The sequence below is a fragment of the Tupaia chinensis genome, unplaced genomic scaffold (assembly GCF_000334495.1).
Source record: "Tupaia chinensis unplaced genomic scaffold, TupChi_1.0 Scaffold000066_1, whole genome shotgun sequence".
Classification (NCBI taxonomy): domain Eukaryota; kingdom Metazoa; phylum Chordata; class Mammalia; order Scandentia; family Tupaiidae; genus Tupaia; species Tupaia belangeri.
Window position 1 is genome coordinate 8,365,041 of NW_006159525.1, and position 21,287 is coordinate 8,386,327.

The 21,287-nt window shown below is 40.0% G+C and overlaps 1 protein-coding gene across 1 annotated transcript in view; it reads left to right on the top strand.

Annotated features, from left to right (window-relative positions):
* Positions 1–718: 718 nt before the first annotated feature.
* The window catches only part of PID1 (phosphotyrosine interaction domain containing 1), a 150,971-nt gene continuing 130,402 nt past the window's right edge, over positions 719–21,287 (top strand). Inside the window, exon 1 of the mRNA XM_014582419.2 lies at positions 719–865. Coding sequence (XP_014437905.2) covers positions 731–865 — 135 coding nt within the window. The 5' untranslated portion in view covers positions 719–730. The remainder of the gene's footprint in view (positions 866–21,287) is intronic.

The window sequence follows — 21,287 nt, forward strand, 5'->3', positions numbered from 1 at the left end:
ATGGAGGAGAAGGGATTGTGGCATGGCCATCCCCCTTGGGGGGCTGATTTCTCACTTTCTGTCTGTCTGTCTCTGTCTGACAAGCACACATGCCCTGTAGCAAAAACCTCTCCAAAAATAAAACAAAACAAAACAAAAACAGTGCCAACAGGAGCTGCATATGAAGTGGATGTTTACCTGGTTCTGGCCAGAGAGAGCAGATGAAAATGGTCCAGTGAGAAGGTGAAAGTGGTCCCACGAGGTTCTACAGCCAGGATCTGAGAGAGCTGAGGAAGGCAGAGAACAGAAGTCCTATGTATTTTTTCAGCTGTTCTCCTCCTACAGTGTCTCTAGGCTTCCCCCCAATAACTTATATTTGCATCCTCTCTTGAGCCTCTTTACTTGTGTAGCTGCATGGATTAAATCTCTGGGATTTCATCATCTGTCTATAACCAACACCTTGGAAGAGTTTCTCAGAACATGAGGTCCTGGGTGAGGTGACTACCACTAACCCAGGTGTTCATGGGCTCTGCCTAAGGATTGCCTCCCTCCCACAGTTTCATTTCAGTAGTGTACTGATAAGCTTCTCTCCATTTCGTTTTACTCAATATCTCTGGACCTTCCTCACTAAAAAAAAGCTTATAAAATGAAGATTTTGTCACTCAGTTTGTAAGTACACTTGCATCACATACACATCCAAATGAGTTGACAACTTTTGGCTAATTATTTTGTTTTTCAGCACTTTCAGACCATGCTGAAGTCTAAACTGAATGTCCTAACACTGAAAAAGGAACCTCTCCCAGCGGTCATTTTCCACGAGCCGGAGGCCATCGAGCTGTGTACTACCACACCGCTGATGAAGACGAGGACTCACGGCGGCTGCAAGGTATGGAGAGTGTGACCAGCCTGGGTTCTCTAGGCAGGGCAAGCTACAGACTGTGGTGGGGCTTTGGAATATTTGTTTCATAATGATCTCCGTTCTTAAGAATGAAAATATAAAACAGCTAACCTAGCCAGTACGTTGAGCGATGGTAGAATGGGTTCATCTCCTGCTCTAGTTTTCTTAATGCTACAACGCTCTTCATTATGTTAGGGCACACATTAAAGAATATATTTTAGTATGTGTGAATAAAATGGAACTTTGGACTTCATAAGGAAAAAGTTTTATTTTTAATGATATTTCCTTTCTTTCATATTTGCAATCTGAATAAAACATTTTAAAATGTAAAGAATGGAAAACACAACAAAACAAAAACAAAAACCAAGTTTTCCAACAGTTGTACTCTGAGTTCTTTGGGGATAATTTCACATTTTTGCTTTGCTTCAGCTTTCAAAATTGATACTAATTTTCATGCCTTAGAATCCATAAAGACGCATTTTCATTTATGCAATCTGTAATGTCGACGTGGAGACAAAACTAGAAATGAAACGCGTAATTCTGGTAAGCTTTGGGGGTCTTTCTCACATGATATCCATTTTTGGCTTGCATTGGTGCATGCAGTCATCAGCTAAGAGGTAATAAAGAAAATATGTTTTATGCATATTTGTCATCAGAAATTTGTTTTGAGCAGTGAAAATAAAGTCAGGGTTAAGGAAAATGTGTGTTTGCATATGGATTTTTTTTATAACCTAGTAGATATCCTCCTTTCTACATTGCTTTCCTTATTGCTTTCCAGATACGCGTCTTTCCTCATTGCTTTCGGTCAGGGAAGCTGTTCTTGCTTAGTTGTGAGCAGGTAGGAACTGAAAGAACCCTGGGGGATGATGCTGTGCATACAACCTGACGTCATCCCTTCACTCCACACGTCCTTATTGGTGCTCCCTGCCTGCCAGGCCCTGGAACCCTATGTGAGCAAGGCCCACCAGAATTTTTATGGTATTTTACCATTATTTGGAGGACAGGGAGGAGAAAACAGTAAACCAGCATTGGTTGGCAAGAAAGCCAGTGTCTGACACACTTCTGGAAGAGTCTTTCAGGCAGAACAAACAGGGGATATAATACTGTGGAATGGAAGAGTCCGTGTACCTGGAATGCTGAGAAAGCTGAGGTGAGCAGGGGTCTGGCAAGGAAGATCCTTGTGGTTTTGGTGAGAAGTTTGGATTTGTTCTAATTACAATAGAGAACCATCAAAGGAATTTAGGAAAGTTAGTTATATGTCTCCAATTTCTTTTTTAAGAGAGATTTTTGCTATAGACCATGTGTGCTCACTGGAAAGACAGAGACAGAGAGACAAAAAGCAAGAAATTGCTCCCCAGTGGGGATGGCCATGGTGCAACCCCTTCTCCTCCATCCTCCTCTCAGAATTTGGGTACACAGGCACATATGCCTGGCATGAATTTCAAGCCAATGGGTCAAGACTTGAACCGTGGTCGACCATGTGAGAGTCCAGCAACATGACCATTATGCCATCTGCTGGTATGTACATGACTCCACTTGAAAAAGGGATTTCACATGGTAATTTGGATAAGGTGAACTTCCATCTTTCTAAGAGCCATCGTCAGTGAACTCAGCTTTAACTGGAGAGTAGACTTCAGAACTGGCCTTAGGTCCTATTGTATTTAATGCTTGTGGTACACTGATGACATGAAGGAAATATAAAGAATATTCATTAAATTTGAAAGTAATATGAGATCGGGTTCATTATCTATCCTTTAGAAGATTTATTGAAGTTAGTTTGAATTCTGTTCCTCTAGGGAAGATGGTGCCTCCAAGCAAAATGATGTCAGTAAGTGCAAGTCTAAGGAGAAGAGTTTAGTTTGATAAAGATTTAAAAAAAAAAAAAAAGCCCCACAGTTAAAGAATAAAAAGATCTAGCAATCTAAGTCAGCCATGGAAGGCATTTTGTGTGTGTATGTGTATAAAATTGGAAATTCATGCATAGGTTTTTCATAATATGCATTTTCCATGAAAAAAAAAAAACTGCATGGATTTCAAACATTTTTTGTGCCAAAATAAATTCATATTTTTTCATAAACCTTAAAAAAGTTTATTTCATTACAGAAGCTAGAGAGTACATTACATATACACATGCACGTGAGAGAGAAAGAGAGAGAGAAAGTACTGCAGTTCAGAATCCTACCAATTTCTCCATTGAAGCAGGGTTTCCATGAACTTTTTGAAGTTTACTTATGTATGGAAGAGGGAATGAAAAATATTTGGCTAGGAAAATAAAAAGCTTAATTTTTCTGAAAAAGAGTTTAAGGTTCAAGATTTATGGAGTAAGCTTTTTCTATGTACTATCTTAGGTTGTAGTCGTTTCTTTTACTTGTGAAAAATAGGATGAAAAAACAGGAATTCAGAAGAGCAGGCCAAGGAGGGCGAGAGTTGCCTGGACTTCAGTGTGTGGGCCTAGCTGGGTGAGGGGAAATCAGTAATGATTGCAGTTGGACGCAGGAAAGAACTTCTGCATTCAAGGTGAAAAACTCATTCCATGGGGCTATAAAAAATGTATGAACTCTCTATTCATAATATGCTTTCCCCATAAAAAAAAAAACTGCATGGATTTCAAACATTTTTTGTGCCAAAATAAATTCATATTTTTTCATAAACCTTAAAAAAGTTTATTTCATTACAGAAGCTAGAGAGTACATTACATATACACATGCACGTGAGAGAGAAAGAGAGAGAGAAAGTACTGCAGTTCAGAATCCTACCAATTTCTCCATTGAAGCAGGGTTTCCATGAACTTTTTGAAGTTTACTTATGTATGGAAGAGGGAATGAAAAATATTTGGCTAGGAAAATAAAAAGCTTAATTTTTCTGAAAAAGAGTTTAAGGTTCAAGATTTATGGAGTAAGCTTTTTCTATGTACTATCTTAGGTTGTAGTCGTTTCTTTTACTTGTGAAAAATAGGATGAAAAAACAGGAATTCAGAAGAGCAGGCCAAGGAGGGCGAGAGTTGCCTGGACTTCAGTGTGTGGGCCTAGCTGGGTGAGGGGAAATCAGTAATGATTGCAGTTGGACGCAGGAAAGAACTTCTGCATTCAAGGTGAAAAACTCATTCCATGGGGCTATAAAAAATGTATGAACTCTCTATGCCTAGACATTGTGAAGAGGAGATTGTGGGCATAGATAATCACCACCCCAGAGTCAGGGATCCAGGCCAACACCTCTGGGTCTCTTCCAGCATCATCCCTCTATCTGAAGTAAGCAAACCTGCAAGGTGTAATTCTCCAAACTGAATGCTATTGACTTGATACATTTCCATTTTAACTGTAAACATATTGAATTACATTCTTTAATTCTCAAGAACCATATCACGTATGTTTGTGTTCAGAGATATACTTTTTTATTCAAAAGTAAAAATGCTTTTTGGACCTTGAAATTTTGGCTTAAAGCCCTGAGACTTTCTTCAGTTTTTCTGATCATCTTCAAGAACAAAGTCCAGTGTTTCCTCTCCTTCTTGTGCGTATGAGTAACTTAGCTCACCAGGCACCAGCTGCAGGAGGAATTCCCCTCCGACTCACGCCTCCAGGAATAATGAGCACAATGTAGCCCGAGCCCAGCTGCAGGGCCAGCATAGGGGACCCTCCATCTTCACACAGTGCTAGTTCTTTTTGCCTAACAGCTCTCAAGTTGTGCTTGCATAACTTTGGGTTTGGGGAGGGAACGCGTCAGGAGGAAGCAAAGGAAAGAGAAATTGAGACTGGGTTCTGGTGAGCACCGCTGAGACCTCCGCTCATCTCAGATTCTCCAGTTTCCTCTGATCTGTATGCTCCGTGGGTTCTGATGGGATTGCCTTGCCAGGCTATTCATGTTTAGGGCAGCTGGGTCTTTGTGTGCTCTCCTCTATTGCTGCCACTTTCTTCCCCCCACCCCAGAGTAGAGTTATTTAACTACACACCCCACTGCATCCCATTAGTACTCATACTGGAGCTGTTCCGAGGCTCAGACACTGTGTCTGGTTTTGCAGTAGCAAGGAGAGCTTGTCACACCTCTCTGTATCTGCCTAGCACAATGGAGCCATAGGTGGCTTCAGCTTGTTAGCAAACATTTATTGAATAGTCATTGAAAACCTACTGTGTGCATGGAATCATGGAGAAAGAAAACAGAGTAGGCATGGTGGGAGATGTAATGAACAGTTAAGTAGAAAGGATAAGATGAGGAAGTGCTTCTTAAACTTCTGTGCGCAGCAGAATTCCTGGGAAGGAAAACTCCTGGACCTTCTTTTCAGAGATTTGGACTCAGGTGCTCAGGAGCCTGCAGGCTCAAATACACCATGTTTTATGTGCAGATGAGCCATGCTCTGACCTTGAAGACCTGAACCACAGAGTGGTCTGTGACGAGCAACACCAGGACATTAACAGGCACATGCCCTGGGAGGGTGGGAATGGAGTGGGTAACAGGCTCTGGATTTACCTTAGACCAGGAAGCTGACCTCTGAGGAAGAACAGGGCTCTGGAATGACCGCCTCAGATGTGTGCTGCATAAATACCACTGAATCCTCCAGAGGGCGGTCTCCTGTTTCATATTAAGGTATTTCCAGGCTTACTTACCAGTATCCTCAGGTCTTTAGAAACAATGATAATAGTAAAAAAGAGCAATGAAAAGACTAGTAATATAGAAATAGTAATAATATGGTGCCCATGTTTATTAATGCAGGAAGTACTCGTCTGTGCCTTTCTCCTGAATAGAACCATTTCATGCTCATGACAAACACAGCGGTTCAAGTGTGTGTGTAACCCCATTTCAGAACGAGCTCACTGAGGCACAGAGAAGTCCCTCAGCCTGTATTCCCCACAGGGTTCTCCTGCCTCTCAGCGACCACCGAGAGCTTTCTGTGTCTCCTCACAGAGAGCTCTTAAAACCAGTGTGCCAGTTCTGTCCTGTGATTTCAAGCAAGTTATTTCTTTGCTATGGGCCTCAATTTCTGTATTCCTCATGGCCCAGAACCAGAGTCAGTGTATCTCATGAACTCTTTCATCCAGAAGCTTGAGACTCAAGGATATACCATATTTCATTGGTTAAGAATTTTCTTTTTTTTTAACCAGGGTCTTCACAAAGTTAATGGAAGCTGCATAATGTAAAAATGCTATGCGTGGATTTCAATATATTTTTGCAGCAAAATAAACTCATATTTTCTATAGACTTTTCAAAGTCCCCTTATACAAATCCAGAAAACATAGGGAGGGTATACTGAAGTGTCATGTAATGTTATCTCAGATAGAAAACTCAGATTCCCAAATTTGGTTTTCTGGGGGAAAACAAAAAAGACAGTCTACAATGAAAAGTCATATGCCTTGTTAAAAGAATGCACACATATAACACGAACACGAAATGTCTAGTGAGTTCCTGTATGGCCATATGGAGTCCATAGAAAGCACATTCTAGGGGCCAGCAGATAGCATAATAGTTACCTTGTTGAACTCCCATGTAGTCAACCGTGGTTTAAGTCCCAGACCCAGCAGCTTGAAACTCACACTGGGCACTTGTGTGTACATGCCCAAGATCCACGTGGGAGAATGAGGATGAAGGGATTGTGTTGTAGCCATTCCCCCAGAGGGTGGTTTCTTGCCTTCTGTCTCTCTGTCTTTCTCTGTCTCTCTGGCAAGCACATGTGCACTATAGCCAAAATCTCTCTCTTAAAAAAAAAAAAAAAACAAGAATACACACACACATTCCACAGAGATTAGCTCCAGCTTCCAGTGCATATAGTATTCTTTTTTGTTTGTTTGTTTGCTTGCTTTCCTCTTAAATGCCAGAAGAAATGTGTGATTGCCAGAGAGAGACAGGGAGACAGAGAGAGAGAGAGAGAGAGAGAGAAAAAGCATCCACAAAGGGGCGGACATGTCATAATCCCTTCTTCATTTCTTCATCCTGTCAGGCTTTAGAGGACTCATGCACATACACCCAGCATGTTTTTCAAGCTGCTGGGTCTGGGATTTGAACCACAGTTGACCATGTGAGAGATGACCCCCTTAACTCCTAGGTCATGAGGTTGGCCTGATAATACAGCTTTTTTTTTTTTTTTTTTTTTTTTTGAGAGGTTTTTGAGAGGTTTTTGCTATAGGGCCCATGCGCTCGCCAGAAAGACACAGAGAGACAGAGACAGAAAGCGAGAAGTCACTCCCCAGGGGGGATGGCCATGCCGCAATCCCTTCTCCTCCATTCTCCTCTTGGGATCTTGGGCACACATGCAACTCAGTTGGACATGAGTTTAAGCCACCGGGCCTGGGACTTGAACCACGGTCAACTACATGGAATTCAGCAACATAGCCATTAGGCCAACTGCTGGTCCCAATGCTTACAGTTTTAAACAACATAGCAGTAAAACTGTAAAATATAAACTGGCATGTAATTGGGGAATTACAAAATATCTCTTGCTTAAAATATTTTATGATGTGTGTGACTGATGGTCATTTCTGAGTGCAAGGATTTCTTTAAATTGCAGAGGCAAAGTGAGCTGAGGAAATTATTCAGGGAAGATGTGCAGAAAAGATGCAAAGAGGAAAAGCAGGATCATTCGCAGTTATTGACACAGGTCTCCTGTTGGGACCTGAATCTACATGACTTGATTCTAGATTTACCTGATTGTCTTTCCTTTGTACCCTGTAGTATAGTGGTGGGACCAGGGTCCTGAGGTAGGTCTTGAAGGATGGGCTCTGGGGGTGATGCTTCTCTTGAACACCAGGGCACTTTGGTGTTGTGGTGAACATACTCATGAAGAATGTGGCATTTCTTTCCACTCCCCTCCCTGCCCATTGCTGCTCAAGCTAAGTTGTCCTTGTCTTCAGTAAGTGTCCAGCGGCTTCTGTCTCTTCAACTATCAGTGCAAGCCCTGCCTGCATCTCCCGTAGGCTGGCTCTTATGTAAGCAGGCTGAAAGTTTGCAAATCTTACCTCCTCCTGCATGAGCCATCTAGTTTTACTGTCGTCTTCTCATTTGTGAGGCTGGAAAGCATCCAGCAAACTAGTTTCCAAGAAGGAGTTAGTGATTCCTAAAGGACAGGAGAACCATAGTAATGTTTATGTTACTTCTTTTGAGATTTTTTTTTGCATTCGGAAGTAGTGGTCATAGTTCCTCGGCTCTCAGGAAAGAGATAGTTTATTTATAGTTTCATGAGACAGAATAGAGAGATGTTTCTGAGCTGAAGGCTTTGTGAGTAATCCTTAAATCCTACCATTGAGCACTTGTGTAAAATGGCCAGTCTTAGAAGTGATTTTCAGCAATCCAATTTATCTCATAATAAGGGAATCTGATTTGAATTTAAATATCTTTGAACTTGATATCACATGGATGTCTTCTATACTTAAATCTTGGTTTATTTAATCAATTTTGTTTTTAATTAGAAATATAGTCATGTTTTCCCATCTTAGACAAAGTCCATTTTGTACCCATTAGCAAAAGTGAAAATGCTGATTTGATTATATTGTCACCCTCATCAAATACATCTTAGAAGCCCTTTCTCAGTGTAGGTCATTTTGGCAGTTGTATGAATTTAGTTATATAAATTATGCAGACTTTCTCCTTGTTAAATTAATTTCTGATTTTAATATTAAGACCAAATACAAATAAAATATAGAATAGTAACACAAATGCTCTTTGATTTACAACAGGGTTACAACATGATAAACTAATCGTAAATTGAAAATGTGTAAGTCAAAAATGCATTTAATACACCTAACCTACTGAAGATCACGGCTTAGCTTAGCCTAATTTAAGGAAGCTCCAAATATTTACATTAGCCCACAGATGGACAAAGCCATCTAAGATAAAGCCCCTCCTCCCCTTTTTAAAGTTTTTTGCCATAGGGCATGTGTGCTCAGCAGAGAGTGACAGAGACAGTGAGAGGAAAAGTGAGAAATCACTCCCTGGGGGAGAGGGCCATGCCACAATCCCTTCTCTACTTTCCTCCTGGGATTTTGGGCATGTACGTACACGCACTCAGTGTGAGTTTCAAGCTGCCAGGTCCAGGACTTGAACCGCGGTTGCTATGTGTTAGTCCAGTACCTCAGCTATGCCACCTGATCACAAAACCCATTTTATATTTGTATGTACAAAATGTTGAATATCTAATGTAATTAATTAAATACTGTACTGGAAGTGAAAAACAGAATGGTTGTATAGATACTCAAAATATTGTTTCTACTGATTTTGTTGCTTTAGTACCATTGTAAGTTGAACCATCATAAGTCAGAGACCATTTGTATATAAAGTAGACTTGGGTCTTACAGTCTTTATTAGATTTTTCCTCTAAATTTGGAGGGGGTGATATCTAATTTATTTTCTCTTCATTCTTTCTCAGACTTCAATGTAAACAAATCAAGATGCATTCATTTCTGCTTGTCTCAAATGTAGGAAGCTAAAAGTTGATATGAGCTAACATCTGTTAAGAGATGAGCTTCTATTTCTGTACAATTTTTACTCCTTGTAAACTTCCAAATTTCTCTTTTCATCCCTGTTCTTTTCTCCCCTTACTCCTGCCTTTTCCCTTCCTAATTTTCTTCCTCTTTGAGGTTTTTGCTATAGGGCATGAGCACTCTCTAGAAAGAGAGAGACAGAGAGATAGAAAGTGAGAAATCACCCCCTGGGGGATGGCCACACTATAATCCCTTCTCCTCCATTCTCCTCTTGGAATCTTGGGCACGCATGCACACACGCCTGGCATGAGTTTAAGCCGCCAGGTCCGGGACTTGAACCGTGGTCGACTACATGGGTGTCCAGCAACATAGCCATTACACCAACTGCTGATCCCTTTCCTTGCTAGTTTTCACCCTTCATTTCTTTCTTCACTTGTAACAATATATTGCACACTCTAAGGGTATTGTAGAGTATCCTTATACTATAGAGTATCCTTCTCTCTATGTTAGTAGAGAGGCAAATGCAACAATAGTTTGGGTATTTTGGGGTTGAAATAACAGAAAAACTAATTTGAATGAACTTAAATAAATAACATTTATTTGCTCTCCAATCTGTAAGTTCCAGGAGGTGGGCTGACTTTAGATTTGGGGGTTTACAAATGTCAAACCACTCAAGAGAAATGAGTCCTTGTGAAGAGGAAGGACTGAGACAGACACATGCACACATAAACTTTTATGTGCAAACATGCACTCACCTACACAGCTAAGATCGGGGGAAAGGAGAATTACTCCTCTTCATCCTACTCACTGAGCTCACTCTCCTCAGCAATGTCTTGTTTTAGTCTCCTAAGAGTCAGAGGGGGAAAAATGGGTGTGACTTCAGAGACAGCTGACAGCCCAGTGCATTGTTTTAGGATTTGTCTTTGTGTATATATTCAAGATACAGGCAATATGTGCAATTACTGCAGTACCTGGCATGAAAGATTGGTTATTTGTGGTTTTTGATGAAAACTTCTTGACCGCAAGTCTTGTGTGATGACTTTGATGTTATATTTTGGTTTTCCAATGGCATCCATGATGGATTCAGCAAAGCTCTTTATCCTTAACAAACTCACTTTTATTATTTGTTGGTGACAGTCTTTCCTATCGGGGTTATCTCACATCAGCTGTTATAGTTATTCAGAGTGAAGATGACCATTCTGCCTGATTTCTCTAGTTTACCATAAGGAGTTGACATTCAGTTAACGCTTGCTGAGTTGGATCACAAGTTTCTTTATGGAATCTTTATAATCTTTCTTATGGAGTCTTTATAATGATTCCATGGTTGATGGGTACAATAAAGCTGTTGTCCTATTGAGGGATTGTGTAAGAATCCCTGAGCCTTCAATTGAGTTTCCTGGTAACCCCATAACATAAGGGCTGGGGCTGCAATGGTCATTTCACTCTAGAGAATCAATGTGGCATTGAAGCTTAAACTTTGGCCTTATGTCAAAGACTATGTATTTCTATATTTTCAAGTTTGTTATGTCACTGACTACATTAGTTCACTTCTTGCATTTAAAAACTCTTGGGAGGGGGCTGGTAGGTGGCGTGGTGGTTAAGGGCACTGGACTCCCACATGGCAGACTGCAGTTTGAGTCCCAGACCTGGCAGCTAGCTTTCTCACTTCCTCTCTCTCTCTCTGTCCCACTCTGGTAAAATTAGAATACATAAATAAATAAAGTTAAATAAAATAATTCTTAAAAAAAGATAACTCTTGGGAAAACAGCAAAGATACATTAATGAAAAATAGAAAAATGATCTTAATGTCTAAAAATGACTATAGAATTTTGTCCAATAGTTTGCTCCAAAAGTTCGAGGAAGAACTGCATACACTTTAAAACTTTTGCACCAACATAGATTCATACTTCAATTCCATTTTCCATAAACTTTTTGAAATTCCTCTCAGATAAACTTGAGAAAATATTTTAAAACTTAACTTACTGTATTTAAGTATTACATTTATATGAACCAGATTTGAGTTTTGATGTTAGTTATCATAACCTTCTAAGAGTCTCTAAGAAGTTGTACAATCTCTGCTGGAAACTGTAAAGCATGTTATTAATGAGCTTTAACCAACTTAATTGGTTTTCTGTGTGGAGTTTCTGTGGGTTGCCTGACAAATGAAGTCTACCAGAGGAATAATATTTTATCCAGGAAATTAATTCAGGAAAACTTGCAGAATAATTAACCTATTTTCTAAGTAAATGAACTCTAAATTCAGGTAATAATTAAACTATGTTTTCCAAACTATACCAACAGATTGTTTTGAAGATAAACTTTTCATATAGGAAATTATGAGAGGAAAATTATGAAGGTTAAACTGCTTAACAAGGTACTTCTTTCAGACACATACACTATATTCATATTATTTTCCATATCATTTTCAAAAGTATGCTTAAAGCTTTACTGGGAAAGGAAAGGAAAGCATTTATTTACATTCCCTATGGTAGTATTATGAATTTTTTATTAACACTGTTTAAAATATCCCCTACACTGGAACATAAACTAAAAAATGCTCACAAATTTGTATGAGAAACCTGTACTTCATATAAAATAAATTTTTGGAGACGTTTTTGCTACAGAGCACATGTGCTCTCCAGAAAGACAGAGATAGAAAGCGAGAAATCACCCCCAAGGGGGATAGCCACGCTGCAATCCCTTCTCCTCCATTCTCCTCTCAGGATTTTGGGCACGCACACACATGCACCCGGTCTGAGTTTAAGCCACTGGGTCTGGGACTTGAACCACGGTTGACTACACGGAAGTCCAGTGACATAGCTATTATGCCAACTGCTAGTCCCTTCATATAAATTTTAAGGAATCTCCACTTTTCCAGGAATTTTGATGTTATAATAAATAAATAAGTTTGCCTCAACATATGAGTTAAGACAGACCATTTTTCCTCAGTCTTCTGTTTCTTTAACTAGCTTTCTGAATTCTGATAAAAGAATTTTCTTAGTCTAAAAAAAAATCTAAACAACTATGAACATTGCATACATATAGGCTTGGATATTTTTGCATTTCTGTAATTATCCAATTAAAAGGAAACCTTCTATAGTAAGATGAATAATGATCACCTAAAATAGTAGGTCTTAATCCTGGAATCTTATAAATCATAAAAAAAGAGTCTTTGCAGATCTGATTAAACTAAGGATCTTGAGAGGGGGATTATCCTGGATTATTGAGTGAGCACTAAATTCAATCTTAAGTATCCTTACAAGAGAGAGGAAAGGGAGAGGGAGATTTGATACACACAAAAGAGAAAGCCATGTGTCCTCAGGGGTGGAGACTGGAGTGTTGTGGTAACTAGCTAAGGGACACCTGCAGACACCATTAACTGGGAAGAGGCAAAGCATGGATTCTCCATTAGAACCTGCAGGAGCATGGTCCTGCTGACACTTAATTTCTACCCAGCGATGCTAATTTTGAATTTCTGGCCTCCAAATCTATGAGAAAATAACTCCCTTTCTTTTAGTTTTCTTTAATTGCCAGAAGGTGCATGTACTCTGAGAGGGGTGAGGGTAAAGCACCCCCTGATGGGGCATAGTAATGCCACAACCCCTTCTCCTCCATTTCTTCACCCTATTGGGGATTTGCACATGCACACACATGCAGCTGGCATGTTTTTCAAGCTTCTGGGGCTATGATTTTAACCACAGTTTGCCATGTGAGATCTGGCTCCCTTAACCTCCAGCCTACAGATCTGGCCTTAAGTTTCTATCATCTTAAGCTGTTAATTTTGCCACAAAGTGCTCCTCAGGAAACCAACAGACAATCCATTTATTTATTTCTTCTGCAAGAAAGAGAGAAAGAGACAGAGAGGGAGTTCTGTGTTCTGACCCAGAGATATGCTGCCAGCCCCGAATCATGGGCACGTGCGTGTCCAGTGCCGTCTACTGTCCTTTCAAATGCACTTGAGTAGGTCTGTAATTGCTATGCTGAGCACACCAAACAAGCCCGACACCAGGCAAGTCACAAGTTAGATGGAAAAAGGTCACTTTCCCCGGAACTATGGAAATTCTGATTTGGGCACAGAGAAGAAACAAATGTCTAAGTCATTGACTTAAAGGAAGCTGTTTTCCAAAACATGCCATTCAGAATGGAGTTTTTTTTACAGATAACTTTCCAGACAAAGTCTAACATCCAAAGAATTTTATTTCTTTAATTATTATTTTTAAAAACAAATTTAACAAGTAATCTTGTTCACTGTTGAAAATCTGGAATGAACATTAGAAAATCAAATGTTTTACCTATAATCTTATTATCCAGGTACTACTTCTGTTTAAGATTTAGTGTATATTTGCCCAGCCTTCTATGACAAAGTTTTACATGTGGTTATTTTATTTTATATTATTTTATGAAAATAAGATCTTATCGATGTTTTTCAGTAAGTTTCCTTTTATCCACTAAATATATTTTTATTCACTGAATACATTTTCATATCAATACAATTTTGAAACTTTTGGAAATAACTATACCAGGAAGATGGAGTGAAAAAGTGAGTAAGGTTGTGATAGATCCAGATCTTCATCTGACAAAATAGAAAGTTAAAAGGTTTTGTCTGAAATGGTGAAAAGTATAGTGTTTGGAAATACGAAGTTACCCAGAGGAAGAAGCTGTCAATATATTTATGCTAATCCTTTCAAGTAGGATTGAAGTGTGCAGGAGGTTGAAGGAGACAACCAAAGTATTTTATGTTTAGTTTTTCTTTATTATTTGATGGTTATATTTCTCCAAGTATTGCTTTGATAAAATTTAAAACTTAAGGAAAAAATATGACTTGCAAAGAAAGTACAGGTGTATATGAGATTACCCCTTTTTTTTGTTTTTGGAGAGGTTTTTGCTATAAGGCATGTGCGCTCGCCAGACAGAGAGATAGAGAGACAGAGAGACAGAAAGTGAGAAATCATCCCCCAGGGTGAATGGCCACACCGCAATCCCTTCTATTCCATTCTCCTCTTGGGATCTTGGGCACGCACACACACACACCTGGCATGAGTTTTAAGCCACCGGGTCCGGGAAGCGAACCGTGGTCGATTACATGGGAGTCCAGTGACATAGCCATTATGCTAACTGCTGGTCCCTGAGATTACCTTCATAGACTATGTTTTTTAATGGTCATTTTTTCATTTAACAAACAAGTTAGACTAGCTTTAGCATAGCAGATAGACTTGCACTAACCTCTGATTTCCTCAGTACCAATGTTTCTTTCTAATTTAAAAGGTAAATAAAATACTGGAAAAAATGACATAAAAATTCAGAGATGGAAAAATACATATGAGATAGTACTTGTTCCCCAGAGCCCTCTGTCCTTCTTCTGGTGAGTAGATTCTGTCTCTAAGCAAGCTACCATGCTGTGATTAGGGACTACTTTCAGCTACTCTTCCACACTGAGGAGTTCTCCGTTCTCTTCCTCTTCTCTTGTTTACTTCTTTGTTAGGCTGGAGCATATCTGCAAGAAGTAAAATTTGAGCGTCGCGTATGTCTGAAAATAACTTTATTCTACCCTCAATTTTTTTTCAAGAATTATTTTACTTGATTTAATTTATTTATTGAGCTATTTTAATTTGACCAGAGAAGGAGAGAGAGAGAGAGAGAGAGAGAGAGAGAGAGAGAAAAGTGGGAGAAAGTGGGAGCAAGCCACCAGGTCTGGGACTTGAATTGTGGTTGACATGTAGGGAGTCCAGCGCCTTAACCACCATGCCATCTGCTGATCCTCTCTACCTTCAAATTTTTGAGAGTTTGGCGGAGTATATAAATATTGGGGGCTTCAAGGTGTTTGTCAAAAAAATGGAATTAAAGTAGAAGTTTATTTCAGTGCAAAAATTTAAATCCACACAGTTTTTTTTTATTTTGATAATACGCATTTCCATGAAGTTTTTGAGCCTCCCCTCCCCCATAAATATATTGTGAATAATTTCTATAATACTTAAAACTGTGAGAGTACTGCCTATTCTGCCTATTGACTTCTATTGTCTCACATTATTTTTGAGGAATCTGATCTCAGATACTAATGTTCCCTTCTATGCAGGTTTTTCCCCTCAATTCTTTGGAAGATTTTAAAATAGTTTTATTTTTGGTGCTCTGAATTTTCATGCTTATGTGATTTGGTATAAACCCCCCCACCCCACTTTTCATTTAGATGGATGTCTAATTTTTTTTTCTTTATTATTTTTAATTTAGAGACTATTTTTTTTTGACAGTTCAGTCTACTTAAGGAAAATTCTGATTTGTTTTCCTAAACTGGGAACCATGTGAAAAATAAAGCTATATGATACAAGTAGATTTGGTCAAAATATCTATTTTGTAAAATTTGCATTGAAATATCTGGCTTCGATGTGTAGATTCAATGGGCTTCTTATAACTTCCAAATCTTTGTTGAAATCTTCTGTGTCCTCTTCCATTCATTCCACTTCCATTAATTCTGTCCTTTTTATTTATAACTTTCTCATTATGATTAATTTATTGAGATTTGGGAAGGAGAGGGGATGAAGTTTTAAAGTCAGCTTGCGGAACCACCAGATGTATGTGAGATTACCCTCTTTTTTTTTTTTGGAGAGGTTTTTGCTATAAGGCATGTGCGCTCGCCAGACAGAGAGATAGAGAGACAGAGGCACTGGTTAAGGCACTGGATTCCCACATGATCGACCATGGTTCAAGTCCTGGACCTGGTGGCTTGCTTTCTTGCTTTCCTTCTATCTCTGTCTCTGTCTCTCTAGAGGTGAGCCCATATGCCCTGTAGCAAAATTCAAAAAAACTTATAATAATAAAATAAAGAATTTAAATAAATAAACAAATAAAATCAATTGGCTATTTTTAATACAGAAATCCTCTCTGAATTGTTAACCTATCTCTAAATTGCTATAGCAGTTTGTACTTTCAGTTCTTTTTGTTTGTTTGTTTTTTATTTTGGTATCTTTACCTAAGATGGAAACAGTGAAATAGTTTCAAGTTCAGAGAGAAATTTATAAAGGACTTTGAACTTTTTGTAAGAACAATGTTATGTCAATAAAATACTGTTGTTATTCAAAATCAGGTCCCCTTGGTTTGAATGTAAGATCAATAAAGTGTAGACAAAATGGTGGCAAATAAGGTATAGATGTCAAAGTGGCAATGAGTAACCCACCGTCATAAAAAGGTCATAAAATGTTCTTGTAAATATGAACAGTGATTTCTTATTGCAACTCTGGGTGTGTCAGTTCCTGACAGCTACCCAACAAAGCAGAATGTAAAAGTCGCTAAAACGACAGGTGCGGATGTGTTCCTTGGTGTGTGGCTGTTCATTTCTTTGTTTTTACTGAAAATATTATACATTCATTTTTTTTTTTTTTGGCAAGCAAAATGATGCCTGTGCTTCTGTGTGTACTGAGTTCTCTAAATGAGACATTAGTCAGATTGGCGTTTATGAGTCACCAGGCATCTTTGAAAGCCAAATCCAGGAATTACAAAATAATTTACTGAGGAAGTAATGAGGGATACATGAAATTTGAAACCTGAAGAAAGTTATCTTGTGAGCTAAAGATCCTAGTGAAATTAACTCCCCCTCCCCTGCCACATAGATGCATTAATCCTTTTTGGGACACACGAGTGATGCTAAAATTCTCATATCCCACCACCTAGTATGCCTGTGCTAGTCAGGGCAGAAGAGCTGCCGTCCAGTATCCTAGAGACATTTTCCTGTGAGTCCGCTCGTTGAGTAGGGCATAGGAGGTGTTTATTTTTCTGTTAGAGAGCTTACCCATTCATTTGATGTCCATTTCAATTGCGAATAGAAGTTTCTTCTCTAGGCCAGCAGATGGTGTAGTGAATACTGGACTCCCACATGGCCTACCCTGGTTGGAGTCCTGGACCAGGTGGCTTTAAAATCATGCTGTGTCAAGCCAGCTGGTGGCATGGTGGTTAAGATGGCTGGATCCCACATAGCTGAGTGTGTGGTTTGAGTCTTGGTTCTGGCAACTTGAAAATTATGCTGGGTATGTGTGCATGCATACTCAAAATTCTGAGAGGAGGGAACCAGCAGTTAGCATAATGGCTATGTCGCTGGACTCCCACGTAGTCAACTGCGGTTCGTGTCCTGGACCCGGTGGCTTAAAACGCACGCCGGGCACGTGTGCGTGCGTGCCCAAGATCCTGAGAGGAGAATGAAGGTAAAGGGATTGTGGCGTGACCATCCCCCCTGGGGGGTGATTTCTCGCTTTCTGTCTCTATGTCTCTCTCTGTCTGTCTGGCGAGCGCACGCGCCCAACAGCGAAAACCTCTCTAAAAAAAATTCTGAGAGGAGAAAAGAAGAGAAGGGACTGTGATGTGGCCAGGTTCCCTGGGGAGTGATTTCTTACATTCCTTCTCTCTCTCTCTCTCTCTTTCTGGCAAGTGCACAAACTTTATGGCAAAATTTAAAAAAGAAGAAAGATTCTATCCAGGTGATGCAGATAAACAGCACCACCACTGTTTTCCTGTTTGCTTACAGTACATTGCCTTGTTCTCATTATCCTAAATCTGTCATTTGCAGGAATCTCACTGAGTTTTATTAAAACCTGATTATGTAATCTGTAAAAGCCACTAGAGGGACCAGCAGTTAGCGTAATGGCTATGTCGCTGGACTTCCACGTAGTCGACCGCAGTTTGTGTCCCGGACCCGGTGGCTTAAAACTCACGCCGGGTGCGTGTGCGTGCGTGCCCAAGATCCCGAGAGGAGAATGGAGGAGAAGGGATTGCGGTGTGACCATCCCCCCTGGGGGATGATTTCTTGCTTTCTGTCTCTATGTCTCTCTCTGTCTGTCTGGCGAGCGCACGCACCCTATAGCTAAAACCTCTCCAAAAAAAAAAAAAAAAAAAAAACCCACTAGAAAGGGCTGCACGAACTGTGATGCTCTGAGTGACGTGTGAGTGAAGCATCCCCGTTAACATCTTTTCCATTGTGGAACTCCCACTCTTCCTTAGGACACTTGTAGTTCTGTATGTGACATTGAGCCTTTGACAAATGGACTGGCAAGGGTGCTGGGTCTCCTGTCTTAAGCATTAGTAATGCTGAAATGATTTCATATTTTTGAAGATCAGAATAACTATGAATAGAAATTATAATACATTTTGTATGCAACCTAAGGGAAGTTCTCCTATCTGTGTGCATAGTGTACTTTGGCATTGGCGCCCCGGAGCACTGTTCCTGCCATAGGGAGACTGCTTTCTGGCTTTTCAGAGGAGCATGCCAAGCTTATGCATTGGCATCTACTGTGGTCTCAGGTATCGACGTGATAGGCTGGTGTCAGATATTCTGATCTAGACCAAAGTCCTTTCCTAGACTCCACATAGTAGATGATAAAGCCGAGACCTGTCAGACTGAGTGACAGGTCTTCTTAACTGAGTGGAAAAACAGAATTAGCATTTAGTGTTCTTTGTTTTTGGACCAATCCCCTGGTGATGCTGTTCCTTCTTAATGCTTCATGGGAGAGATAAGGAAAGAAATCACTAGTAGTTGTGTAGACGTGAAAGGAATTTAAATGAAATGTAGCCTGCATACTTTTGCCATGGTCTGAGATTTACTGACAGCTAGTAGCTAGTTATTAGAGCCAATGTGGTTTGTTAGGTAGGACAGACTCCACATCGGTAGATTTTTTTTTTTTAAAGAGGTTTTTGCCTTAGGGTACATGTGCTCACTAGAGAGAGAGAGAGACAGAGACAGTGAGAGGGAAAGTGAGAAATCACCCCCCAACAGGGATGGCCATGCCACAGTCCCTTCTTCATTCTTCTCCTGGAATAACGGGCATGCATGCACACGCACCCCATGTAATTTTGAAGCCACTGGGTCTGGGACTTGAACTATGGTTGGCCATGTGGAAGTCCAGTGACATAACTGCTACACCATCTGGTGGCTCCACAAGTTGGTAAATTGAGTTTCTTTGCAGGAAGAATAAACTTCCTCGATGTTGAGATACTCGGACTTAGGAGATTTTTATTTGCTCTTTTCTGTTTCCTTATTTTTTTCCCTGTTCAATAGTTCATGGCACATGTTCCTAGAGAAGAAAGATGCTAAATCAGCATTGAATGAAAAAATAAAAGATTCTATATTCTGTGAGAGGAGCAAAACGTTTTCTTTTTATTTTTCATTTTACCATATTTGTAGGAAAAATAGATTCTTCACCCAACTCATTAATCTATAGTGACTTCTTTAGGCTTTAGCACTTAACACCATAATGATTGTGCCATTATTGTGAAAAAAGTGGGGTGTAGGACACTGTCTTCTATCCGTCCTTGTATGTGTGGCTAAAAGTAGACTAATTGCTTTTGCAGTGGTTCTGAAGCAAGATTGAGAATACATGTATGCCAAAGAGGTTTTAAGTAGAGGGCAGCTGAATTCCTTCTTCTTTCCCCATCTTTCTTTTTCTCCTTTCACTTCATTCCCCTCTTTTCGTTCAGTATCTTTTATCTCCAACTCCACGTTCCCCTTTCCTGCTATCACTCTCAGCCCTTTTCTCCCTACTTTGTACTTCCTTTTCCATTCTTATACCCTGTGTGGCACCTGTTCAGCGAAAGTACTGAGGGGCTCTGAAGTGATGGTCTTAGGCCACTTGGCTAGCCCAAACAACTCATTTTGACCTGTGAGGTGGAATATACCAGCCTGATACATTCTCTATGGAGGCACTGAGCGTGCAGGGTGCTTGCTCAGAACTGCATGGACTCGCAAAAGAAAATCAGCTGTGTTGGGAATGTGGGAGAAGGGAACGGACACGGGGGAAGCAGCACTGTACTGTCTGCAATGAAGGCATCCTTGTATTGCTGGGGGGGTCCTGTACATGCGATTTATCGTGCGCCGTGAAATGATGGTGTAGAGTATCATACCATGGGCCACAGGGTGTCTTGTTTCTTTGCCACTCTCAGTTTGATAATCACCCAAGAATCAAATGAGTATTCTAGTGAGTGTGAAAAGGTTATGCAGAGAACTCCGCATGCAAAAGGCTCTGGGGGACCCATATGGAAGAGCAGGGATTTCATCAGATTTTGATGATGGAGAAGTAGAGGAGAAAACTACAGAAATTCAAGTGTCGGACCAGTTTTGTAAACCCTGAGTTTCTTAGAACACAGTTTGTACTCCAGCTGTGCTAGCTTGTGAGCACGACAACATAAATATCACTGCTGTTCCCTTTTTCTTTCTGAGCGTCCAGGAGAGGAGGGCAGGGGCTGCTTTCCGCCTTGGATGGATGATGTAAGTGGCAAGTCCTCTGCTGTCATGGAGCCCCTAGAATTCCAGGAACTTGTTTACCTTTAACCAAGAACATGGTTTTTCATTTCAACATGGAGGGTGCAGTATTTTATGTGGAGTGGAGTGTGAAAGGAATCCATGCCTCTTTGTTTTCTTCCTGCCATCTTAGACATCCTGTGCAGAGCAGAAGCTTCATCTGCCCTGTGTAGAGAACAGTTGATGGGTTTTGGGTGCTCTGGCAAAGTCTTTGCTTTATTTCAGCTTCCTGAACAGAACAATGGGAGCTCACCAGTGCAGCTTTCAATGGCCTTAATGTGTATGTGCTTATTTATAAATTCATCAGTCAAAATGCCCCACTTATAGAAAGCATAACTCTAAGTGCTGGCTTACGGAACTTGAACCGCCTGCGTCGTTGAGGCCGATGCATTTGACATAAGTCTACCTATCCCTCCTATTCCTAAGCAGAAGAGTCTGCTTGTCTTTGTTACTTTATTTTTGCCAGTCTTCCAGTATCTGGTAATTGATTTACTTTATAACATATTGCATGCTTCAGGTCTTTGTTCATTTTTCTGCTTTGATTCAGAAAATACTATATTTAAGCCTTTAACATCCAGTTGGAAACATCAGACTGGATTTAGTGTCCTTGACTTGAAATCAAGTCAGTATTAAAAGCTAGTCCTTTGGTAAGAGGTAAATGTCATCTTTACTGTGAGAAATTAACTTAAATATGTTTTATGGTGAAGAATACTAAAGGAATAAGGGAGAAAGC